The 27274-nt window shown below is 43.1% G+C and overlaps 1 protein-coding gene across 2 annotated transcripts in view; it reads left to right on the top strand.

The window, feature by feature from the left end:
* The first annotated feature begins 4774 nt into the window (after window positions 1-4774).
* The window catches only part of grn (GATA binding protein grain), a 43907-nt gene continuing 21407 nt past the window's right edge, over window positions 4775-27274 (top strand). The window contains exons 1-4 of one of the 2 annotated variants that reach the window (XM_089473330.1): window positions 4775-5163; window positions 7754-8292; window positions 22990-23276; window positions 23351-23516. In XM_089473330.1, the coding sequence (XP_089329456.1) occupies window positions 7953-8292; window positions 22990-23276; window positions 23351-23516 (793 nt within the window). In that variant the 5' untranslated portion in view covers window positions 4775-5163; window positions 7754-7952. Of the gene's footprint in view, window positions 5164-7753; window positions 8293-22989; window positions 23277-23350; window positions 24153-27274 lie in introns of both variants that reach the window. The other variant, XM_018019316.2, reaches the window with a different exon arrangement.

The following is a 27274-nucleotide window of genomic DNA, read 5'->3' as shown; positions in this document are numbered from 1 at the left end:
CCAACATATACAGTTAACCCAATTCAATGATAGTTGAACATTTCGTTGGAAAATTTGAGGTTAAGATAAAAATAAACCATTTAGAGAATTTTAGCTGCTAACTTTCTTAAATCAGCAATTTAGCTTTTTTATTTAGCTTTTATATTTTAATCGCTAATCGCTCTTTCGCTAAACCAGTTTTAGTTCTCTGCTGTTCATAATCAACTTAAGCATTTGCTATCTATTCCAGGGAAAAGTATGTTATCAAGCGCATTCCAGAGTATCATATGTAAGCTCTTTAGAACTCAGCATTATTTATCTTAATGTATCAACGAAAGAAAAACACAGAGATTCGAACAGCAAAAAAGTTTGTCCAGTCGCAGCGCGAACGTGGCGTGCATATTTATGGCCTCAATAATATGTGGAGCGTTGTTTGGGGCAGAAAGGGGTGAGACTGGGGGGCGGCGCGACAGACAGAGAGATTTGCAATTACGAGTGGCAATTTAAATAGCATTCTATTCGTTGATATTATTTGTAGTTTTTATGATTTTGATTCGGTCAGCATATGAATGCAAACAAACGCGGAGACTGGGGCAGATGCTGCGACAGTTTTGGAGCTAAATCAGAATTTATGCTTTGTTTAAATGCTGTAAAAATGTCGCTGATTTCTATCGCATGGCAATGATTATAACAATAATAATAGCTGTCTATATGTCGCGCAGTGTACATTTATAATATAACTATCTATACAGACATACTTACAAATACATATATAGATGCACACATACGCGCATAGATACATTTAAATGGCGAGCGCGTATTTAAACCAATTTTATGGCGCATTTAATTGTTGCTGCTTATGAGCTACAACAACAACAACAACAGCAGCAGCAACAACAAGAGTCGGCAAATTAAAAATGGTAACAAAAGGTTAACATAAATTGTTAAAACTAAATTATACATATAAACAAAACATTTTTATGCGATTAAAATCAAAATTACACGCAACGTGCGTCGGCTTCAATTCAATGAAAGAGCGGGTGAGGGCGGAGAGGGGGAAGGCGGGGGACAGCGAGTGTTGTTGTTGGTTTAAAGAGCTGGGGCTGGGTAACGCCATACGCTGCGCTGCACATGGCTTACGCTCTGTGGGGGAAGGGGTGCGGGGTGTGGGATGTGGGATGGGGGTCTGTGGCCATGTCTGTCTCTGGCCTTGTCTCTGCTTTGACTCGCTCTGGCGACTTTTGGACAACGGAAAAGCTGCGCACGTGCTGGAAAAATATGCATTAGAGGTACTTTTCTTACAAATGTGCGAGTGTGCGTGTGTGTGCGTGTATGTAGATGGGTGCCAGAGCCTTACAGGTCGAGCGGTATTTATATGCTTCATGATTTCTGCGTAGAGTGCGCACAAATCAAAAGAAAGTCGGAGAAAATTACACACGAAAAAATAAATTAGAAAGAAAAGACCCACAAAAAAAATACAGAACTGAATAAAACATGCTAAATAACCGTTAGCCTAAGTACACGCTGAGATTGACAGAAATCCAGTTAGTTTGACTCCTTAGTCTATCTGCAATCTGTTAAATGCAAACAAGTTTTCAAAACAATAAAGAACAATTAAGTTCAATTAACTTGAAACGAGCTGGAATATGATTGTTGTTTGTGTTTTTGTCTCTTTTCCAAGATTTCCAGTTTATTTTTATTGAATTAATTTTGATCGAGCTGAGCTGAAATTGAGCTGTGATTAAATGTAATTAATTGGGAATATAACAATTAATAATATATCTAAATTATAAAAATAAACATTTCTATTATATTTTTAAATTAAATTTTAATTTTTCAATAAGTATATAATTATACAAAATACATATGTATAAATGTAGGGAAATACCTGTGAAAGCTGTTGAGCCCATTGAATATGGATAAAAAAAAGGCCTGGCACTCTCTATTACTCTATATTATATATTGGAAGTATATCTTTAATCCAGACAACGAGCTATTTATAAAGTCGGATCCGGATGCGAGTCTGGGTTTTCTTTCGTCTTCCCTTAAGCCATTCTTTCTGTCCGTTTCTCTGTCCACATGTCAGCCAGTCCGCTCTTCTCTCCTTTAGTCCTTTCAACCTTCCGTTTGTCCGTCTGTCTGCTCGTAAAGGCTACAGACTTGAAATGAATATTCCTATTTACTTCTCTTATTACAAGATTATCATTAAGATCTTCAACAACTCATACAATTTTAATATTATCGATAATAATCGATCATCTCATATCGATTTGGTATTAATAGCCTTAAGAGAAGATATTTCAAATTTATTATGTAGCTTCCTTTGATAAACTTGATTAAGAAAGTCCAACTAGAACAATAGTTATTCCACATTCGACTTCCCATAGCAAAGTACAGCGGCATATCTTATATTGTTCTTGAGTGCTTTATAAGCAACCACTTCTGAAAGTATTCTGTGTTCTTCCACTGTTAATCATAAGAACCCACCGAACTTTCTGACAAATGAATTCACTATTCTGATTTCGATTATCAGTCAAGATTTGCAGTTATCTGTTTTTGATTCTTTGGTATTTCCTAATCATTTCATTTGACAATCTTCCAGTCAGACACTCAAACTATTTAGTTATTATTGATATCGGCCTTAAAATAGATAAGATTTTCCTGTGGCCATAGACTCAACTCTAATTACGAATCTAATCTTATCGAGTTCCATATTCATATTGATTATCCACAGTTCTTAGCTAATTGCTGTTGTCTGAGAGGCCTGTGTGTGTGTGTGGCAGATAGCGTTGGAGCAATTAATCTCTGATTCGCATATTGGTTCCGTTTTGAAGGCGCCTATTGGCAACCAACCTAGTTTGGCTTGGCTGCTCCCCTTGGCTGCCTGTGCTCGTACCTCCACATATCTCAGATCGAGTTTAAGTCTCGAAATTGCAATCGCTTGACACAAATTTGACTGCTCGCAGGCATAAAGAAAAGGCGAACGACTCTGATTTCTATCTCAGTTGCATGAACTTATGAAATGAGTATGCAATGTTTCAAAATATGTTTCTTGGCGGGACTCGAGCCTGGGAAAGTTGGTCCAGCTGCGGCACAGCATCCTGGCAGGCAAACAGCAGGCAGCAAGCCCAGGCACTTGCAAAAAGTCTTTGCGCTACTTTTGCGCTCGATTTCAGGTGCAAGCAACAACAATCGCAGCATTTAACCCTTTTGCCCAAAAAGTTTCGAGCGCTGAAAAAAAATTCAAAACTTTTTAAAGCGAAAATCAATGCGGGTTGGAGCCCCCACCCTGAGTCTCCCCTTCAAAAAAGCAGCTCACGTAGCAGCGCTTCCTATATACAAGCACACACATATTTCTACCTTTGTCTGGCTGTGTATGCTTGTGTGTGTGTGTGTGTTTGCTGTTTATGCGCAGCAGCTGTACTGAGGCAACACAAACTCCAAAGTTGAAGACGGCAGCCAACTTGCCAAGTTGTTCAACCACAAAAAATATGAGCTCGATATTAATAATTTCTATCTTGATAGTTGCCAAAGATGCTGTTGCCTGAGAAAAAAAAAAAAAAAAACACAAAACAAAATAAGACACTGAGGCTGTAGCGTTGGAGGCCAAATGTCTTATAGTATCTTATGCTTATTAGCTATTTAACATACTCAAATGTGTGAGTGTGTGTGTGTAAGTGTGTCTATCTGTACAGTTATATGAATAAACATGGGCATAATTGTGTATTTAGCTTAATTTCCAGCTGCTAATTTATGCAAATTTAGTTTTATGTGCGACAAAAACATCAACACCCAAACAGAATGAAAGAGAAATGGAGACAGATGCAGATATAGAAAGAGGGAGAGTGAATGAGAGAGAGAGAGATGAAGAGGGGAAACACCTACACACTCAGACTGAGACTGTGCGACTCGTATGCATAACTCAAAATCGGCAGACAAATCTGCACACATGTTAAAGCCCATAAATAAACCACATAATCACAAACGGAACGATCGATGATTGTTGTCACTGTTTGACAGCCAGGCAATGGCAATGGTAAAAGGCAAAGGCAGAAAGCAGAAAGCAGTGGCCGAAACGCTCTGCCACAAACAGAGTGAGAGGCAGTGCCCGAGACCAGAGAGAGAGAGAAAGAGCGAATCGACAGACAGGCAAAGCCAAAGCCAAAGCCGGAGCCGGAGCCGGAGCAAGAGCTAGAGCCGAAGCCTCACCTGGCGCATGAGCGAGTCGACGTTGAAGCACCGTGCCAAGTGCAGAGCGCAGAGCGCAGAGAGGCGTGCCACAGAGAGATTATTGAACGATGCACTCGAGCATGACGAGTCGCAGCAGCAGCAGCAGCGACAACAATAACAACGACAACGACAACGACAACGTCGACGACGACGACGACGACGACAAACCCTACAAGCAAACAAACATGCAATTGCAACAACAACCACACACACACAACAACAACAGCCAAGCGAAACGAAACACAAACCGGTTTACCTGCCCGCGTGCATAACAAACAAAAAACACGCCCCGCATGCAGGCCAAACAGTGACAAGCATATTGCCATTGATAGTATTGCCATCCCGCTTTGACGCACGGCCTGGCCGCTTGCAGCCGCGACCATCTTGTATGTGCCAAATGCCAAAGCCCGGCCCTCGTCAGACGAGTTTCGTTCACACACACACACACACACACGCATACACACGAGCGCACACACAAACACATCCACGCGCACGCAAACGCACACACACCAACACCAGCGCACACAAACGCAGCGCGTGTCTCTGCCGCTGGCTTTCCTGTTTTGCGCTCGTGGGTTCAGTTGGTCTGCGGCCGTTGAAGTGTTTGCTCGTGCCTCGTTCGCCCGTTCGCTCCGATTCGTTTCGTTTCGTTTTTCGTGTGCTCACACGCTCTACGTATTACGTATACGTTAGCGTCGCGTTTGCAACAGCAATAACAGCAACTACTCGACAACGACAACAACGATTCCCCACAATATCAATAAACAGCAGCAACGACAACGCAAAGCCAAGCTGCAAAAAACGCGTCGGCAAAAGCGCGCAAAAATCTCCAAGTGATTTTCAAATCAAACAAAATAAATTATTTACAAATAAAAATAAAAATAAAAATAAAAAAAAAACAAACAAGAAAACATAAACAAAACAAATGTGTGACTAACAAATGTGTGCAAAAATGTAAGAAAATTATGCAAATTCGTATGAAGCGAATAATGCAAAGAAAAGTGTTGAAAACAAATGAAAACCCAAAGGGTAATCGATGCCGATGCGATTTGAACGTAGTGGCTTATCAGCAGTAGGCGAAATATGAGACTAGAAACTTGAGGAATATGAAATAATATGCCAGAAAATAACGAAACACGCAGAGGCCGTCTTACTCATGGTCAATAATATTGGGCTGGGGTACAAAATATTTGACAGTTTGCTTATCAATTTATTGCTATCAATTCCAACATTTTAATGAAAAGTATTTCCCCAAAATCAACAACAACAACAACAACTACAACGAATGAGTGCAGCTATCACTGCCTCTGATAAATTGACTGAGTTTCGTGGCCTAGTCAAACTTTAAAGAATCGAAATCAAAATCGAAAAAAAAATATATAAATACATATATATTTATAAATACATATATGTATATATGTACATACGGTGCGCAGTGTTCATAGTCGAAAGTTATGTTGCCTTATCATCGTTTGGCTGGTTGTTTGTAGCGCAATTGTCAATCGTGCGATACGCATCTGAGAGCCAACAACAGCAACCTGGACAGGTCTTGAGACAACAGCAATAGCAACAACAGCAACAACGACTGCTGCTGCCTTTTTTTATTATTAATAATTTTTTGGTTGAAACCAAAACAAACAACAGCAACAACAACCACACCAACAACAGCAACAGTCAATGCAAACAGAAAAAAGTAGTCGAAAAAAAAACCAAACACACACACAAAATTATTGATAAAAATCTGGCAAGAACTGAATGCACATACATCAAGAGATACAACCAACAGATAGATACTATGGGGCATACATGGAATGTCTGATAAGAGAATTCTTCAAAAATAATACACATTCCGTTTTCAATATTCTGCCGTCTTCTTCTGCTGCTGCTGCTGCTGCTGCTGCTGCTGCTGCTACCTGTCTAAGCAAACGTCGCTGCAGCGATAGCTGAGCATTGAGAATAGCTGCTGCTGCTGCTTAAAATGCAGAACTAACGTCTAATTGAGCCTAGTCGAGCGTAGGATATAAACCGCATGTTTAGCACTAATTGCACCCGGCCAGGTGAAGGCAGCGCAGCACACCTTTACCCGCAGGCCGCGTTGCCGTCGGCGTCAAACGCCCACACAACAAGTTGTCGCACCGGCAGGATACTGCTGTAGCGCCACACAGACGCAGCCAGAGTCAGAGTCAGAGTCAGACTTGAGCTAGGTATGCAGCTCTGTAAACTAGGTTCTATTGTTACAGTTACAGTGGAAAAAGAAAAAGAAAAAGCAAAGCATTTGCAGACAACTCTAAAAATATCTGAAATTGTCTGATAGAGTTTTATGGCTCTTATCTATTGTTTACTGAGTGTCAAAAACTTTGAATATGCATGACAAATCAATTTAGAGAATTTCTTGTATATTTATATATATACAATATATATATTTATAGCAGCGCTTATCTGTCGAGGTGTTATAAGATTTATGGTAACTTTTATTTACAATCGCTGCTGGAGAAAATACTTAAATAATACTTATATGATAATTGAAAGATATAAAAATAGTTAAAGCTATGAATATATATGGGCTATAGCACAATGCAAAACAGTTAGATCGTTAAAGACATGGGATATTTTATATTGAAAGTATATACATACATAAGTATTTGTGTATGTTTATGTGCAAGTCGATTAATATGTTAATGCTATTTAAATAGCTCGCATAGCTGGTATTTGCCTTGACTTGAGTTATCTCTTGGAAATCTCAAGATATATACAAGTTAATAATATATAAACTAAACTTACTATATATATTTATTGTATAAAATATTTATACTAAATTGCATATACTATCTCTATATCATCAGTTAAATATCTAGATTAGCTTATGGCCAAATTGATTTCTTCCACACAAATAAACATTTCCAGGCACCTATTTTGCCTGAGCTGCATACCAGCCGCAGCATAGCGAGGCAACACAATCGACATGATTTGACATTGTTTTGAGTCTATTAGAGAGGCTGCACTGTAAACAGCGCGCACAGCAAACAATGCCAGACAATGGCCTGAAAGGCAAAGGCAAACGGTTTGGGCCGCCTTCGACATATCTATTAGAACCCCAGGGAGAAGTGCTGCAAAAAATTTGTGCCTGTCTATAGAAGCCTTTGTCAGGCATCCATCATGGCATGCAATCGAAGCCCCCTTTTCCCACACTTTGGCTACGCATATGGTAAAACTGAAAACTCTAATCGCTGTACCATATAGCACACACACACACACACACACACATACACATATATACAGGTAATAATTATAATAGCTTAGGCTACCGCACAATTGTAAATCAACTGGGCTAGAGCTAGTGCCAACTGTACGTGTAGTATAGAGAGAGAAATTGGAAACAAATATATAAAGTTGTTTTTTTTTTCGTCTGATAAGCAATAATAGGCAGGTGTGTAGATATATATAGAGGTGTGAAGTTGATAAGGCGCCCAAGCGCTACCGTTCAAATCGCAGCCCAAAAGACAAAGAAGTTCTTCTTTTCAACTAAAAATCAAATCATTTACAGCTAAGGCAGTGCTGCAAAACGCGCACATAAACATGTGTTGAAAAGCGTCGAAGCTTATTCAAAAGGCAAATTAATCAAACGACAGAAGCAGTGAAGGAGTGAGAGAGAGAGAGAGAGAGAGCAGCACAGAGATAGAGTTTCTCTGTAGAATTTTGCGCGCCCACGATCTATTGAAAAAACATTCAAAATTATACTCGAAATGGATATGACCTCAACAGCGGAGGCTGCCGCTCGCAGCTGGTATGATAGTCCGCGCTTAGGCGGCGGCGGCGGTGGCGGTGGGGGCGGCGGTGGTGGCGGTGGCGGCGGCTCGCCGCATACAAACGGCCTGGGCAGCACCGGCAGCAGCCTGGCCCACAGCCATCACAGCCTGTCCAGCGGCGCCTCCTCGGCCGGCAGCAGTGTGGGCGCTGCCCTGGGCGGCGGTGCGGGCGGCGCTGGCGCCGGCCTCGGACTGGATACGAGCGACATGAGCGCCTTCTATGCGCTCGAAAGCAATGGACACCATCGACGCTACTATCCCAGCTATCATCAGCACAGTAAGTTCAACCAACAAAAAAAACAAAAAACAAAAAAACAAAAAAATGAAACACGATTTGTGCTTTATGCTTTATTTATTGTTTAAGTAATTTTAGTGGCGCACCGAGGCTACATTTGTCCTAATGTCATTTCTAATGCGTTTTTAATGAATCGCGCCGTGCGGGGGGTGATTCCGGGCCAGGGCTGGGTCGGGGGCCGGCTTCATGTGTGGCTCAGCCCACAAATCGATTGCTTCGCGCCTTCTCTTTACTGCTTTTTTTTTTTTTTTTTTTTGTATGTCGTTTCCTGTTGGCTGCCAGCGGTGCGGCCGGGGTGGGGCAACAGCGACAGCGACAGCAATTGAGTTCTGTTTGCATCCCTTAGCTGTGCTTTGGTCGCGCATTGGCTTACTGTTTGCTGGCCAACAACAAACCAACATGAAATGAATGCGATTTGTGGCGTCAGCTTTAACGGTTTCCACCATAACTGTAAACAGCTCACTTACAGCCTGACAATTGTTGGGCCATAACCAGCCTCAGTCTCAGTCTCAGCCTCAGTCTCAGCCTAGCCCTGACTTGGCTCACTTAACTTTTCCCAGCTGGCCCAGCTCCATGTTTTCTAATTGCGCGCAATTTGTAGACAGAAGAAGAAATAGAAACAAATTATCTATGCTCATTAGTGTTATGGCAGCAGCAGCAGCGCAGCAGCAGCAGACGACAACAATTTCTTGATTCACACGCCTACAACAACAACAATTGCCCCCGTTTTTGAGGGCAGCAATTTTGGTGTTTTTTTTTTTTTGGCTTTCAGGTTCCGCTAAGTTAGTTTTCAATTTGAAAAAGTGGGTGCCACAGCCGCAACACGGCTGCTGCTGCTGCTGCTGCTGTTGTTGTTGCTGTCACTTTTGACAGTTGACTCCCAAAAATGAAAAAAAAAAAAAAGAATGAATAAAATCCATTTTCACTTGGCACTTAGCATTGCAGTTGCAGTTGCTGCTGCTGCTGCTGCTGCCAAAGGCATGCGCATTGTTATTGTTGCTTTCAGCTGAGCGCAGCTTTTGCCTGCATTTTTGACAGTTCCACGTAAAATCCGACAGACGAATGGACGGACGGACGTGACATGCATCGATGCGGCTGCCGTTGAATTTATTTCCTGCTCCTCAAGTGTGCGAAAATTTTAATTTAAAATTTTTTGTTTTCCTCTCTGATTCGCGTTTGTTTTGTTTGTTTTGTTTGCCGGTGGCACGGAATGTGGAACGCGAGCGCTCACTGAAGACTGGAGACTGGAGACAGCTCCAAGCGGCGGGTGTTGCCTGCAAGTGATCAATCAGCTCTTTTTTGGGATAGCCTCAGCAGCGCCCCGCAACCGCCCCCACCTGTTCCCCTCCATCAGTTTGCATTTATGTTTAATTCATGTTGCGCACTTTATTGATTCGATTTCATGGCAGCAGCAGCAGCATCAGCATCTGCGATCCAGCCTGATCTGATCCGGCTGCTGTAATTCATTCATGCACTCAAAACGCGCATTCAAATCGCGCTCTTTTGTCTGCCATTTTGACAGACAGCCAGACAGTCTGTCGGCTTGAGATGATGCTGCTACTCTTGCTGCTGCTGTTGCTGCTGTGGCTGTGGCTGCTGCTGGTTCTGGCTGGGGGCACCTGTGGCGAGCGTTGATTTTAAAATTCATTAGTCTGCATGTGTCACATTGGGGCTGGGCTTGGCTGGAGTTGTCACAGGCCGAATTGAGCAGAGTAACTCAATTTAGTTGGCATTATGAGAGTGAGCTAGTTGGATGAGCACAAATACCAGCGCATAAAGGGGGCGTATATGTGTACACACACACACACACATACAGACACACAGTCATACTCACGCCTGCTGCGCGCTTTGCTTATGCAGTTTAATGTATTTTGACGCGCTCACTTACACAACACACACAACACACATACACACATATATATACATATACTCAGCTCACACACTCGCACAGTCACACATTGAGATTTTTATGATACAAGCCATAAAAACCGACAACAACAATAGCAACAAGCCTGTGAAATTTAAATTTCAAAAGCAAACATGCCGAAAATTTGGCAATAACTTTTTTCTTTTTTTTCTGTTTTTTTTTTTTTTTTTTTTTTGTATTGTTTTGACTGTGGCCGCGTATTTATTGTTGCTCATTTCTTATTTCTGGGTTGCCTTTTCGATGAAAAACAAAATACAGATATGTATTTGAACATGTGTAGATACAGCGCGTCAACAATATGGCCACAGCAAACTTTTAGATTTGCTGCCAAAGCTTCATCTGCTCAAGCGGGTCACATGAATTTGCCATTAAGTTTGACTGCGAACATGTATCTATATATGTATCTATACATGTCTGTATAAATATCATGTAATATGTGTATATGCGAGATTTGCCAATTAATTTATGTTATGATACATATATACGTATGTATATAACACACATATATATAAATGCATCTCAAGTAAATTAATTGAAAAATATTTGTGATCAAATTGTTAAACATTTTTTTTTTTAATTTATTATTTAATTAAAATATAGGAAATTTATATCATATATATAGGAAATGGCTATGGCTAACTAAAACCCAAGGCTATGGCTGAGCTGAGACCTCATCAGATTTAGTGTTCAGTGGCACATATACATATGCCATATATATGTATACAAACGCGATGTTAGTTTCTTGAAAACAGCTGCAGCTATATTTATATGAACATATGTATATATGTTTACTATATATATATGTAAACATATATACATATGTTCATATATTTACATATATATATTTACAATTTAGCATTTGCACTTTTTAATTTCAACTGATATATCATATTTTATGGGCATTTGAAGTAGAATTATTTTTCTACTATAATATAAAATAATAAAATAAAAATGAATATTTTTGTTACTCACTGTATGTATTATAACAATTTGAAATTAGTTATAAGCTTCACATAAGTTGGTATTTAATGTATTTAATGGTATTTAATGTAAATACAATTTTTAGGCATTCGCTCAGATTTTACTAATAAAGAAAATCTTATTTAAACAACTTTTCTTTTGGAACTTGCAACTCATATTTACATACATATAAGGTTCATATATACAAACGTAAATAACTTTATTCATTTATGCTGCATGCATGTATAGGTATATTCATTCATTCGTGCATTCATTCATTCATTTATGCATATATCACGGCACATGTCAAGCGTATTACAGCTTCGTTCTGAGCGCAATTGGCATAGTCGAGCTCCTGTGCGAGTGCAGTCATATAAATGCACTTTTAATTAGCCAGAGACAGCAAACAAATGCAATTTAAGCATGTGAAGGCTTTGCCAAACACACACACACACACACACACACACACACTCGCAGGCACACATGCACATAAACATAAGCACACAAGCAAACAGCTACAAATCATAGGCGCACACACACACACACTCATTCAGCTAGCTAACGGTACTCTGGCGTGCGTATTGCCATTGCACTCGCACATTAGCATATGCCATGAGCAAATTGAGCACGTGTTAGACGAGGCAAGCAACAGTTCGACTTTTTGACAATATTTTCGTCGTGGATTTTCATTTGTTGTTGCAACTTTGTTGCTTATCGCGCTGACAAAATCAGACAAATGAAAACTTTGGCAGTTCAGCTGTCTCCCCGTCCGTCCGTCTGTCTGTTTGTCTGTTGTTTTTGAAGTTGCAAATATTCCCACACAACTCTTGACGCACTTAACGCAAATGTCACGCACAGTGGCAAAGTCACAAAAGGGATATCAAATAAATGCGGGCCCATTCAGCCCAGGAATATCAAAGTCCATTTAAAGCTCAAGCACAGAGCACGCAGCCGACGCCGACGCCGAAGTCGAAGCACTGCCAGTGCAATTTGCGGCGAGCCTTAGGGATTGGGGTTGGGGTGGGGGTTGGCTGGTGAAGGCTAGGCTAGGCTAGGCTAGGCTAGGCTTCCTGGCTGCTACCAGGTGTTGCACTTGGCCAGCCAGAGACTCATAAATTTCGCGCTGGCCCAAGTTGTGCGCGCATAAAACAGAAATTTCCAAGAAATTACAACACGGCCAACACACAAAAGCACAAAAGCCATATACCAATAGACGTGGCCAACAGGCTGCAGGCCAACCAACAGCAATGCCAGCACGCCAGACACTCGGGCACGGCCTGTCGCCCTCTCGTCCTCTCGCTCTCTCTGTCTCTCCCTCTTTCTCTCTCGCTCTTACTCTGCGCATGTGTGTGTGTGTTTGTAATAGTTGTTGTAATTTAGTGACTGCGACGTGAAGTTGAGCCTGGGCATGGTTGGAATCTCGGCCGCAAATCTTAATCCCGGTGCGCAAGTTTTCAGCGAACTGAGCACTGGGAGCGTGGCGGCGGCCTATAAAAATGAGTTATGGTATTGCAATTGAACAGCTGGGCCACCGCTGCGTATGATTGATGTGACTTTAAATGCGCTCAACTGCCTTGTGTCTGTGTGTGTGTGTGTGTGTGTTGGAGTGTGTGTGTGTGTGTGTGTGTGTGTGTATCTGTGACACTTTTCAAAGGTATTACAAACCTTGAAGCTTATTGCCGCTGCTATTGCTGTTGCTGCTGTTGCTGCTGCTGCTGTAGTTGCTGCTGTAGTTGCCCTCTCAATTCGCTTTGATTAAAATGTCTTGAAATCATGCCACATTAATTATGACCCAAATTCCTGGAAGCATTCTTTACATCGTATGATGCAGCGGCAAACTGTTTGTTGTGCTTGTGTTGCTATTGTCTCTCTCCCTCACTCTCACTCTCACTCTCACTCACTCTCTATCTCTGTCTCTCTGTGCATATTGTTTATTGCATTCGACAGTGGACGGTCATTCATATTGCACATGTTGCTGCCACGACTGTTGCTGCTGCTGCTGCTGTTGCTGTTGCTGGCGCGATGTTTTAATTAGTCGTAGCAACGGCAAACTGTCTTTGCTTAATTAAATGACATAATTATAAGAATGTGCCTGCCACACTGGCCCCCAATGCCAACGGCACTCCACAGTTTCGAATGCGACTTCGTTTTCCACTTCAACTTCAGCTTGAACTGCCTACGCCGAATGCAACATGCAACACGTGATGTTGCTGTCGTTGACATTGCTGCGATGCTTCAATTAATTTGCACTGCAGCAGCAGCAGCAGCAGCAGCAGCAACTGCCGCCGCCTCACTGGCTAGCTGACTAGCTGGCTGACTGCTGCTGGCTACTTTGCATGCCGCTGAGCCAAAGGTGCCGCCACAAGCTCCATTGTCCAGCTGCAACAGCAACAGCAACAGCAACAGCAACGTTGCACATTCCCATTGCCAACACGTTTCGCATTCTAATTTGACATTTCGTTTTGCCCGCTGGCTCTGCGGCTAGCGGCTAGTGTGGCTAGTGTGAACAGCTGTCCTTCAATCACTATCAATGTCGCCTGTTGCCTGTTGCTAGTTGCTCGTTGCCGGTTGCTCGTTGCTCGTTGCTCGTTGCTGGCATCAATCTTGGCTCGCCAAGATGGCGGCTGCGGCATTCTTCAGAGAGCTTTTTGCCAATGCTTCTGATGAACTAGGCCGGAAGTCTTTGAGCTAGCCTGGCATCCTTTTGCCCGCTCGCTTGTCATTTGTCAGCTGCAGATTCCTGGAACAACACAGCTAAAACTGACTCTGTGTGCGTGTGTGTGTGAGTGCCTCTTGTGCATCATCAATAATGTTGCTACTGTGAGCTGCTGTTGCTGTTGTTGCTGTTGCTGTTGCTGCTGCTGCTGCTGCTGTTGCTGCTGTTCATTATTAATTTGTAAAATCAAAATGCTGCTCGCCAGCAATTTATAATGACAAGAGGCAAACAAAGCTTACGCATGTTGCTGCTGCTGTTGCTGTTGCTGCCATGCACGCCAGCAGCATGGGCAACATGGCTGTCGCTGTGATTTGTCTAACACAGCGAGCGGTCAATATATGCCGACACTGAAACATACAAAAGCGCAAAGCGGCAGCATTCATTAATTTCATGCAGCACACTGCGACAACAGACGGCAGCAGCAACGGCAGCAGCAACATGTTGCCAGGCCGTCTGCAGCAGTTGAGCACGATTTGTGACTGCAATTACAATATTGAATATTAGCGCATTGTTGGCTGCTGCGATGGTTGCTGCTGCTGCTGCTGCTGCTGGCGTTGTCGCCCCCGCTGTCAATGCAATTGCAACGGCAACAGCGACAGCAACATGCAGTTGCAGCAGCAGCAGCAGCAGCAGTTTGTGATAAACTGTTGCTAATACATTTGTGCAGCCGTTTTGCCTGTTTGCCCATTTGCCAGTTAGCCGCTTTTGTCTGCTGCATTTGGCAGTGTCAAGTTTACAAATGACTTTGGCAGTTCGCGCTGCGACATGGCCTTAACTGATCTTAGCCGAGAGCCAAAAGATAGAAAGAGGGATAACGAGATAGAGAGAGAGAGAGGGAATGGCATATTAATCAGACGGGCGAGAGAAGTCATTGTACGCGCTTGGCAGCTAATCGCTAATGTCTAATGCTTAATGGCCAATAGTAAATGTTTAATAGTAGTAAATGTTTAATGGCTTCGCTTCCAAGAAGCGCTGCTCACCTATCAAAATAGAACAATCTTACCAAGAAGTGGCGATGGAAAGAAAGCACAGCACAACAGAGCAGAGCAGAGCTGGCCAGAGCAGGCGGCGAGAACAGCCGCGAGACCACCTGGTCAAGCGGATCAGGTGTGTAATGCCTAAACCATGTATTTGGCTAACAAATGACGCCCCCTCCGGCTCATTAGCATTCGATGAGCAGCGAAAATTTGTGAAGAAATTTGAGAGCTTTGAACTGAAACCAGTTTGCATAGTTCGACAACGATGTCTTATAGCTGTCTGTCTGTTCGTCCGTTCGTCCGCCTGCTTAGCATAAATGCTCGAACAATGCAGCAATAAAAGCTAACAAAACACACAAATACAAGGCGAAGGCAAATAATAATGCGTTGTTCGCTGTTTGTTCTCTTGGCCAAAAAAGCAAGCCAGAAAAAATATGTCATACGAGTGTGTCGCAAGAGACGCCGCCAAAAATTTGTTGCGGCTGCTGCGACTGCGACTGCGACTGCTGCACGTAGCCACCCGGCACGATTTTCGTTTGGAGCCTTTTTTGGCTGCAACTGTTTAGCATAATATTGCTGCCGCTCCTGGCTAAGCATCCTTCGGCGGTCGGCGCGTGTGTTTAATAAAATATTTTATTAATATGCGAAAAGTGGACGCTGCCTGGCAGCAACAGTTGCAGTCGCCGTTGCCGTCGCCGTCGTCGTTGTTGCCGTTGCTGTTGTCGCATCAATTGAATTTCTCAAGTTCAGGCTTATGAATTTATGCAACGTTTTTCTTTGTAGTTGGGGGAGCGCAGCTTTTGTTTTTGTTTTTGTGTGTTTCTTCTTCTTCGTTTCTTTTCCTTTGGCCTGCAGCTTCCAAGCCCTTTGTTGTGATAAATGTCAACGCGTTCTTATTTATGACATGTGAAGCAGCCAGCCAGCCAGCGAGTCAGCCTTGGTGGTCCAGCAGCAGCAACAACAACAACAACAACAACAACAACAACTTGTCCCAACAACACTTCAAACGTTGCGTTTGTGGCCGCTGTTGGCTTTTGGCTGACCAAATTTGGCTGTGTCTTATAAAAACTTGTCAATTTTAATGATTTTGCTGACGCTTCGAACTGTCATAAGTGCGCCAAAGGCATTTGAGGCGCGCCTGACAGCAGCTACAGATCCTTTCACTCTGTCTCACTCCCTCTCCCTCTCTCTCTCTCTCACTCTGACTGTGTGCTCATTAGCAATGCCTTTGAATGGGTAGTGCAAAAACTGTCAGCCTGAGCTCAGCCTGACTGACTGACACTGGCAGCCCAATCACTCGCCTAGACTTCGCTCTAGCATTTGCATAAATTTATTATGCTTGCGTGCCGGCCAAAAAGGATCAGCAAACGGGCTCCGCTGGCTGTAGCTGACTGTAGCTGACTGCAGCTGCAGCAACAAAATGAGAGCGCGTGCAACTGCCGCCAACTGCTGGCAGCAAATGCAGCCGCATTATTAACATTTTTTACCAGCCGCAGCACCCACCATAACAAATGAAAGAGAAAAATAAAAAAATAAAAAAAATAAAAATACCGAAACACACACAAAAAGCTGCAAGAAAATGGTGTGGCCCGGCAACAGCAACAACAACAACAACAAAGGCAAACAAATGGCAACAAAAATGGCGCGTTTCAAACCCTCAACTTGGCTGGGTTGCTGCTGCTGCTGCTGCTGGTGCGGCTGCCTCGCCTTGCTGCAAGTTTTTACTTAGTGCGGCAACATTTATCGCTGCTGCTGCTGCTGCTGCTGCTGCTGCTGTCGTCTTGTCAACATGTTTTGCGGCAACATTGCTGCACGTATGCAAAAGTTAGTCAGGCCACGTAATTCACACGTTAAGCTAAATATGCTTGTTAACCACAGCTCCAGTTTCCAATTGATGTCAGCAACAACAACACCAACAACAACAACCACAAAATGGCATAGGAAGAAAAAAGAGAAGAAAATGTTAATAAAAATGCTTGAGAAATTAGCAGCAACTCTCTAAGCGCATTTCTAACGTAGAAATGTCTTAGCCAACTTTGCATTTGCTGTTTGCGAATATTTGAAAAATTTGTAAGACATTTTGTAGATAAAATAAATTTGATTTGTCACATTCGCTGCAACCGATTAATCTGCTAAAATTACAAACACTCAAAGACTTGCGACTTTATTGTCTTTTCTGCTTTGGCTTAGACATTTGGCCAACTTTTATTGGCATTGCGCTAAAATATGTGAAATAATTATAAATTAAAAAATACACTTAAAAATTAATTCAAAGCTGCATTTCTTGAATTAAAAATCTAACTTAGTTTGGCTTAAATTAATCTTTGATGCAGATTAATTACTAATATACAAATATAAATATTTTGTTTTCTTTAAATATATTTAATAAGTGCCTTATATTTGACATTGAAAATAATTTCTGAGCATATTGTATTTAATTGAAACAAAATTGATTGAATATTTAATAACTTAATCATATAAAATTTCCATTTTTATTAAAATTGTTTAATCTTACTTATTATATACTATATACTTATATATTTTTTTTTTATATTTTATAATGATTTGTTATATTTTTTTTATAAACTTCTTCAGAAATGTAAACTAAAAGCAGATTGCTTGATAGCATATGTAATTTTAAGAATTTGTTGTTAATATTTTAACAGATATTGCTGATTTTTTAATTTTCAATTTAAATTTTTTAACTTTACTTAACAACTAAAGAAATTTCACAAAAATTATTTTCATTTTTTAAATTTCACAAATGATTTTTTAAATTGAAAATATTTTTCCATGTTAGAAATTTCTCTGAAATAAACTCTTGATAATTTACTCAATGTAATTTACTCATTTATGCACTATCGAGATATTTGAACCCTTAACCTCTCACTAATACTACTAAATAAGCAGCAGTTGTTACTAGTATTATGAATAGCACTAATTACTCAGAGCCAAGTGTAGCGCAATTATCCATCATCAATTAGCATTTCATAAAGCGGAATGCATTATATTGATCAACTGATATCAACTGGTCGAGCAAAACATTAGCATATTATAAATAATATTTATAATATTTACTGACAGCAAACAGCAGTTCGCATTAAGCAATTAATAACAAATGAAATGCCAGAAAGATAATTCAAATTTTACAAAATAAAAACATAGCCAAGAAATAGCTCTGGGCGAATGCTGTGGCATAATTGCGTGGCCAGGAGCTTGGTTGGCTGACTGGCTGAGAATTCGTGGTTAAGTTATTAAACGCATTATCATAAATACAATTGACAACTTATGACTAATGATAAGCTGGCATGCAACTGGAGCGGCAGAAGACGGAAATGAAGGCTCGAGCAGGGGGCGTTGTACACGGAGAGCCGCAAATAAAGTGTTAATAATATAGATGGCAATGGCAGCGCAGTTTGCGCTTAATAAACCAGCCGCCAGCCTGTCAGTCAGTCAGTCAGTCAGCCAGTCCGTCAAGCAGTCAAGCAGTCAGTCAAGTAGTCAGTCAAGCACTTGGCACGCAACTCAGCTGAGCTGCAATATGCGCCAAGCTAGCAAAATATGAAAATATGAAGAAACAAAAAAAAAAGCAAAAGAAATAATTAAAACAAACAAGAGCGCAAAATGCTAAACAGCTCGCCGAGCTGGAGAGCAGCTCCCAGCTGAACGTCAGCTCAACTCGAGTCAAGGTGCCTTTTGCGGCCTCTAACTGACCTACCTGCTAGCTGCTAACTGCTACGGTGGTGGCTGAAAAACAGGAATCCGTTATAGTTTATTGCCGCTGCTGCTGCCTTAGCGCATTTTAAATTTGGAGCAGGTGTAAGCAGCACAGCTCGCAGAGACACTTGACCGCATTTTGGAGCCACGCGCCTACAAGAGAGGCAGGTGAAAAGTCGGTATATTCGTGTCCTGGCGAGGGTCGCTCAGGTTATAAATTAAGCGAGCGCCTGCAGCAACGTGCAACAGCAACAGCAACAGCAACAGCAACAACGTGCAACAGCGAGGGGTCATTGCAGGATTCACTAAGACAGTGGATCGTCTTGTCTCAGCCGCTGGCTGCCCTTTTTCATTGTATGATTGATTGTGGCTTAATGCCAGGCGGAAGCAGCTGAAGCAGCGCGCCTCACTGAGCCGATCTAACTGACTGTCAGAGTGACTGCCTGACTGCCTGACTGTCGGACTGACTGACATACGTTACATTTGCTCGCTCACATTCATTTGGCGATTTGATTTGCTGCCGGCGATAAGGCGAACTCTCTTTCGCACCCCTAATCCGCATTGGTGTGAATTTAATTTACCAAAGAGCTGGCAATCCTTTTTTGCTGACAAAAAAAAAAAGAGGAGAGAAGAGGAGAAAATCAAATAGAGATGAGAAGAGTGGAAACTGTTACATTTTGCTCTGCAGCTCTAATAGCAGCCCTAGCGCGCTTATCAAGATGTTCGCGCATTGAATCGAGTTGTCACTAAGGCTGAGGTTTCAGTTCTTTTGTTGCCGCTGCTGCTGATCATTCAAATGAGATGTGATAAGGCGCTGCCAATGCCACAGCCATAGCCATCGCCATCGCCAGCTGCTGTTTCTCCATTTTTGTTGCATTTTGGTTAATTGAATGGCCAATGGGTTCGCCTATCGCCCATCACCTGCCGCTGCCACTGCCGCTGCCGCTGCCGCTGCTGCATCTCCTGTCCGCTCTGTCCGCTCTGTCAGGGATTGTCATCTTCAAATGTCAAACACGTCGAGCTAAGTGCTTCGCTGGCTGTGCATACAATTAATTATGTCATTCACGTTGCCGACTGGCCAACAGCAGCAACAACAACAACAACAACAACCATTTGAGACTGCAATTAAAAGGCGCTTTCGGTACGCTCTTTCTGTTAGCCAAGCTGGCAGACAGGGCTTAGACGTACAGGCGCTGAGTTGAGATTTGGCTTGAAGTTGACTTCAGCTCGAGTTGAGTTCGAGCTGAGTCGCTTGTCAAACGCTTTTAAAACGCCACACACATGTCCAAGCGTCGCTTTATGGAGTGTCTCTAACACACACACACACACAGACACACACACACACACACACATGAGTCGGCTTTGTGGCTTTGATCTGTCAGTTTGAAGAAATCAAGCTCAGGCCAAAAACTTCAAAATGTTTTTTTTGTTGTTTCGACAACAACAAAAAATTAAAGGCAGATTTTATTGTAGCGCTTTGTTTATTGTTGTTGTTGTAGTTACTGTTGCTGCTGCTGCTGCTGTTGTTGTTGTGTAGAACGTGTCAGCCAGGCTTTTTGGCTTTGGGGGACGGCCAAGGGCACGACGCCGACGACGTCGCCGCTTTTCACCAGCACGAGCTTTGCATACCGACAATGACAATAGCAACAGCAACAGCAACAACAGCAACAACAACAACAAACGAATTGTCGCTGTATGTGTGTATGTTTTTGCAACTTTAATTGCTGTACTCAACTTGATTTATTAGCGAATTGTTTTATACAAAAAGATGCCAACAGCCTTTAACAACATCAGCAGCAGCAACAACAACAGCGACCAGTGACTCATGCACGCTTTAACAGCAGCCTTAACAGCGCTCTGTTATCGTTAACACCATCGCAAATTGAAAGTTTTCATTGGCCGCAATTAAAGTTTTGCCCCTCGCACATATAATTTGGCATATCGAATGCGCTTATTTGGCCAACCCGAAATTATATACACTTAGCCCGGCTCGATGACGACTTCATATTGGTTTATCAGTGCACTCAGCCAGCTGCAGCTCTCGTTGCCCGAGCACGTCGCTGCAATTGTCTCTGCTGCCAAAGTGTGAAGTTTGTGCTCCGGCCTGTGCCTGACTGCCTGGTTTGTAACGAGCCGCTACAATTGAGGTATTGCAATGGACCCCCAAATGAAGAGAACTATCCCAGCCGACAACAGACTGGTCAGAGACTGAGCAGAGACTGAGACTGGGACTGAGACTGGGCATGCGTCTGCCTCTGCATTGGCTGCTGTGCCTAATTTCTATAATCAGACACACGTACATATAATATGCCCGCTAAAGCACTGTTATTAGGATAATCAAATGGATATTATCGCAGCACAGCCATCGATCGGCAGAAACAGCAGCAGCAGGAGCCTCGTATACCCTTGGGAAAGTACAAGCAAACAGAACTTGATGCACTGAGCGAAAGAGCATGGATTTGATTCAGGCAGATATTTACATTACATTGATTTTTGCATTACAGTTTGCCTGATTCAATTCAGAGTCTGATTCCACGCTCAATTTGGCTCACTCTTATAAAAAAAAAATCGATAATCTCAGCTATAAGCAATAAGATAAACCTGAATTATATAGCCAAAACTGTTGATTTTAGATGCCAGAGCATTGCTAGAATTAGCTAAGCTGACAAACTTCTTCTTGAACAGTTTTGCATACTATAAATATGGATTATTTAAAATTATAAAGATCTTGTGGAAGTGAAACTCAAATTAAAAAAAAATAAATAAAATAAAAAATAAATAAATAAAAAATCTGATAATTCTAAAAAAAAAAAGGTCAACATTTTTATATAATAATTTCTAAATTTCTAAATTCATAATTTGTTATTGTATTGTGTGTCAAGACTAATAAATAAAAATTAAAAAAAAAAAAAAAAACCGAAATAATAATAATTTAGTTCAATTTTTTTCCCTAACATATTCTAATACTTTATGATTTTTTGATAACCAAATTAGATAAATATAAACATAAACAAGTTTAAGCAAACTTTTCCATTAAAAAAATTTAGTTTGAGCCACAAGCTAAATAATGAATTTTGCAAAGCAAAAAATCTAAAATTTCTTGAATATTTCTTCAAGTGTATTTGAGCATAATTTATATAACAGAAATCTTCAACAAACTGTACAAAATATGAGACAATTAACTCATTTTAGCTTCAACTCAATTCAATGGCCAAAGGTTAGGGCATCTGCAATGCGACTTGGTGCGCTGGCTGGCTTCAACTGTCAGATTAGGGCCTGAGCTTCAAACTAATCCATCTTGGCGTGCATTGAACTGAATGACCTACTGTTGGACAGAGCCAAAGCCAAGTCGCGCCAAACATGGCAATCCAAGTCCAAGTCGTAGTCCGAGTCCGAGTTCGAGTCGAAGTGGCAGTTGCAGTTGGAGTCGGCGTCAGCTTCGACAGCGGCTGCTGCATAATCAAAAATAATTTCGCATACAAACAAGCCCCAGAGCTAATACAGCGCGCTGTTTCGTAGCTGCAGCCGGAGTCAATATTAATGATAATAATAAGAATAAGTGCGCAGTGCAAACTCCCCCTGCTGCTGCTGCTGCTGCAAACAATTGCAGGATATGTTGCATATATATATATATATATACAATATGCTGGCGTGGCACGTTGCAGCGATGCGTTGCAACTATGGAAACGGCAGCATTGGCGCACATAAATCTCACTTGGTGTCCGCTAAATTATACACTGCCAGACATTTAGGCTACACTTTTAGCCAAAGCCACGGCGAGGTCCGCGAGGTCTGCGAGGTTAGCGCGATTTCGCGCTCTGAGGGCAGCAGGAGAGCGGCAAGCATTTGCGCGCACCGCTCTGATCGATCTTTTTAGCTTTGGGACAAAAGTTTAACGCGATTGTTTATGATACAAATTAAACAATTTATGACAATGCAGCAACAGCAACAGCAGCAGCAGCAGCAGTCGTAGCTCCCTCCACGTCTTTGGCCATATGCAAAGTTGTGCGCTAAGGCCGCAAGCCTTGCCGAGCCATGGACAGCAGCAGCGGCAGCAGTTGCAGCAGCAACAGCAACTGTTGCTGGTGTTTCATAAATTATAACGCAGCTTTTCCGCCTCGAAAAAAGAGAACAACGTCATTTATTATGAATTTTTTATCGCTTCTGGTCTGCGTCTTGTACACGTTGAATTCATACCCTCCCTCCCCTTGCCACTCCCCCTCCACTACCATCACAGCTTAGGCTGTTAATCTTCGTTATAAATTTTGGCCATAATTGATTTAATGCTGCATTTAACTTGATTTTTTGGCGCGTTTTATTAAATTCTTATCTCTCTTTCTCTCTCTCTCTCTCTCTCCATCTCTTGTTTCTTTTGCCTTTAGCATCCCGCATGCCCTCCTCACATGCCACGCCCCAAGTGTGCCGGCCGCACTTTCATACACCGCTCAGTCCCTGGCTGACCAGCGAGCACAAATCGTTTCCACCCGCCAGCGCCTGGGGCATGAGTCAATTTGCGTGCCCGCAGGAGCCGCAGGTGGAGCACAAACTGGGCCAGGTGGGCCAGAGCCATCAGACAACGTCGGCCGGCCAGCACTCGTTTCCATTCCCACCAACACCGCCAAAGGACTCCACGCCCGACTCCGTACAAACCGGCCAGTCCGAGTATCAGGTAAGCATTCCTGCCTTTCCAGCCGATCCGTGCGATCCGTTCGCTTCAATCTGCTTGCCTTGATACCGTTGCAGGCCGTGATGAACGCGTTCATGCACCAGCAGGCCACGGGCTCTACCTCACTGACGGACGCCAGCTGTGCGCTGGACATCAAGCCCTCCATACAGAACGGCGGCCCGACTGCGGCGCACGCGGGCAGCGCCGGACCGGCCCAATCCTCGGCGCCCAAGCAGCGTGAAGGTACGAACAATACGAATAGCTCAAATAGCAGCAGCAGCAGCGGCAGTCAAGCGACGTCGCAGCAGCAGCAGCAACAGCAGCAGCAACAGCAGCAACAGCAGCAGCAGCAGCAAAATAGCAACAGCAATGCCTCCTCCTCAACCGCCTCCGCCTCAGTGTCCGCATCGACGTCGAACGGCCTGTTCGATGGCACCGCCCAGGCGCACTATGCGGCCAACAATGCCAACAGCTACGACAGCAGCTATGCCTCGTACCACCATGCGGCGGCGCAGCATCAGGCGGCGGTTGCCGCCGCCAACATGTTCCAAAGTTCCTCCGTGGCAGCGGCCGCTGTGCGGCATAGCATGGCGGCGGCGCATCATCACCATCACCACAGTCACAGCCATCACAGTCAGGCGGGCCTGCATGGCAGCGGTGCTGGCGGTGGTGGTGGTGGTGCTGGTGGTGCTAGTGGTGGCATTGGCGGTGCCATTGGCATGGCCAGCGGCATGGGCAGTGCCATGAGCAGCGGCGGTCACAGCAGCTCCAGCGGCGGCGGTGGTGGCGGTGGCGGCGGCGGTGGTGCAGGCAGCTCTGGCAGCCTGAACATCGGACTCGATGTGAAGCCCGTGCGCACAAAGCCAAGGACAAGTGCGGGTAAGCAAGACAAAAGATATTTGGTGTGGGTGAATAATCGATTTTGTTAATTTGTTCGATTGAATTTTGTGATCGATAAACGATTTGCTTAATTAACAATTAATTAGATCTGTGTTGTGCGCAAACACTTATCGATTACTCTTCTAGTTTCTAGTTTTAGTTTTTAGTAGTTTGATTTTAGCTTAAGTTTTGTTTCTTCTTCTTTTTGTTGTTGTTGTTGTTTCTGTTGGCTTTTGGTTTTCCTTTCGTTTCACACGCTCGCACACACGTGGGAAGCTCTTCACTTTACTGCACTCTGCTCTGGCACCAACTCTTCAACATTTTCAGTGGCACTTGACATGAGTTCGCTCTCTCTCTCTCTCTCTCTCTCTCTCTCTCTCTCTCTCTCTCTGTCTCTGTCTCTCTCTCTATCCATCTATCTAGCTGCCGCCCTCTCCAGCTCCTTCTGTGCACAATGCTTCATGGCTCTGGCCACATTCCCGCCACTTGGTCATGTTTCCTGTATGCATTCAGGCAAATTCAGATTTCCCCCACGCCCTCTCTCACACAGCATTGCGTATACGCCACCATGAAAACGATGCACAAGCAGAAGAAGAAGAAGAAGAAGAAGACGAAGCAGCAGCTGTAGCAGTCAGCTTAACTGGCAGCAGTTGCAAAAAAAAAAAAAAAAAACGAGAAACGAAAAACGAAAAACTTCAATGCTATTGTCAACGCTTTAGCTGGGCTGCGCTGCGTCATCAGCTTGTTGTAGTTTTGTTGTTGTAGTTGTTAATTACTTCATGTTGCTGCTGCTGCTGCTGCTACACACACACGCACACACACACACTTACGCTCTGGCATTCGCTGCGGAAGTTTGTTGCTGCTGCACCTGCTTCACAGTCGCCGTCTCAGCCGGTTTCGCATGTCGCTGCCAGCAACAGCAACAACAACAACAACAACAACGACAACTTTATAGCCGCTCGACAATGCGTGAGAGGTTGCGGGTTGAGGGTCGTTAGCGGCAGTTGCAGTTGCAACCCCTCCAAGCAGCAGCAGCAGCAGCAAGAACCACAGCTGTCTAAGCTAACAGTGCGCTGTTAGCTAACAGAGCTATGTTAATTCAACACTCAACGCAAATGAGGAAGCTCAAAACGTTGGCATGTGAACGAACTAAGTAGCCCAGTGCTCTTTGTTGTGCCAGTTGTTGTTGTTGTTGTTGTTGTTGTATATCTACAGCTTTGTATCTGTAGCTGCAACTGTTGCTGCTGCTGCTGCTGTCGCCGTATCTTTTGCTTGTATGCAATGTAGGAAGCTGCGCGCTGACAAAATGTTTTGCCTGCGCTTCATATTATTTCATTTGCTCGCTGGCCAGGCGACAGTTTTGTCGTTGTTGTTGTTGTTCCTGCTGTTTACTAACCAAAAACGTTGCCTGCAACATTATTGTCGTTGTTGTTGTTGCTCACTTTGGCTGCGGGCGCGTTCGTTAGCCAACGATCCTCGACCCAATCCACGCTCTCTCTCTCCACTGTCTCTTTTTGTATTTATTTATCGTTTATCGCATCGCTAGCGATAAGTTTTTTGTTTTGTTTTGTTTTTTCTTTTTTCGGGGCGCAAGAACATGTGTTGGTTGCTTCTCTCTGTGCTCCCTTTTCCCCCTGCCCCCGTCTCTCCCACTCTCTATCACTTTGAGAAATCAATGGGCCAACCAAGTCGCATTCCCGAAGACTCAGTTCCAGGCCAAGACATTTAGCCAGACATGTCCATGCAGAGGCAAGGATTTATGCTTGGCCAGCGCCTGGCCAAATTGATTGGATGCCATTTGGGCTTTTGTCAGGTGAAAATAAAAAATGTTGTGAATGAGCTTTAAGTAATTGATATGGGTATGGGCGAGTGTCCATGGACCGGGCCTCTATGCAATGCGCAGCCTTCACTCAATCAGCCGTTGCCCATGCGGCCCTCCCGCCCTCCAGTCCTCCCGTCCCGTCAGTCCGATCCAGTCCAGTCCAGATCTGCTGGCGCAGCTTAACAGCAGGGATGAGCTTCTTGTGCGCGCGTCCATTGTTCCTTTGTCCAGCGCCCTGACAGCTGTGGCCTTAAAATGAGGCGCTTGCTGCTTATTTGAGGCATGCGTGGCATGGCCACAGGCGTTACCCAGCCAGCCAGCCACGAACTCCCAGTCGTATCGAGCCCTTCTCTTGCTCTGTCCTCCTCTCTCTCTCTCTCTCACTCTCTGTGTAAATAATTCATACTTTTTACTTAAGCTTGCATTTTACTTTGTATTCGTATATAAATCTATATATATATATCTATAAATTGTTTAAATTTTTATGATTTTCATTTTGTTGTTAATTCATTTTCATTAAAAGCAAAAAAAAAATTAAAAATAATAATATATCAAATTCAACAAACAAGAAACTATTTACTCACACATCCACATGTGTCTTTTGTCTTGTTCACCAGTAAAACGTCTATCTCTCCCTATCTCTCTCTCTCTCTCTCTCTCTATTTCTATCTTGCTCTGTCTGTCTATTGCTGTAACTGTCAAACTTTGTCTCTCTCTCTATATATTTATATGTATATCTAAGTAACCTTTAACTAGTATAAATGTTTATTAATATCAACAAACAACAGCAACAACAACAACAACAAACAACAACAACAACAACGGCAACTAATTAAAACTGCAGTTGACCCTTCGCATTGGGCCTGCCCACATGCGACCAACAAATTAAAGGGAATTTCTGTTGTCTCTGAAAAGGTACAAGACATAAATTCTAAACAATTATGGCCACTGACGCCAAATGTCAAATCAAGCAGCGACCACAGTTAGTTAGACCTTTAAACTCGGACATCCATATAGCCGAAGACCTTAATGCCAAATCAGGCCCTAAAAACAGGTTCAGATGCTACGCTCACTTGGGCTACGTTTTCGGGTTCAGGCCCATGGCCAGACAATGTCACACGGACCCGTGGCCGTAAAAAAAAAAAGACAACAACAACAACAGCAACAACAGCAGCAGCAACCTTAACCAAAAACCCAAAGAAGAGCACACGAAAACGAAATACCAAAGTGTGCACAAATTTCCAAGAAATTACAACGCAATGCTGCGGATGATTGTGCCCATGTGGATGTGGCTCAGTCT

This window comes from Drosophila arizonae, chromosome 2, assembly GCF_054131065.1.
Source record: "Drosophila arizonae isolate 15081-1271.41 chromosome 2, UAZ_ARI_1.0, whole genome shotgun sequence".
Lineage (NCBI taxonomy): Eukaryota > Metazoa > Arthropoda > Insecta > Diptera > Drosophilidae > Drosophila > Drosophila arizonae.
This window is presented reverse-complemented; position numbering and strand designations above follow the sequence as displayed.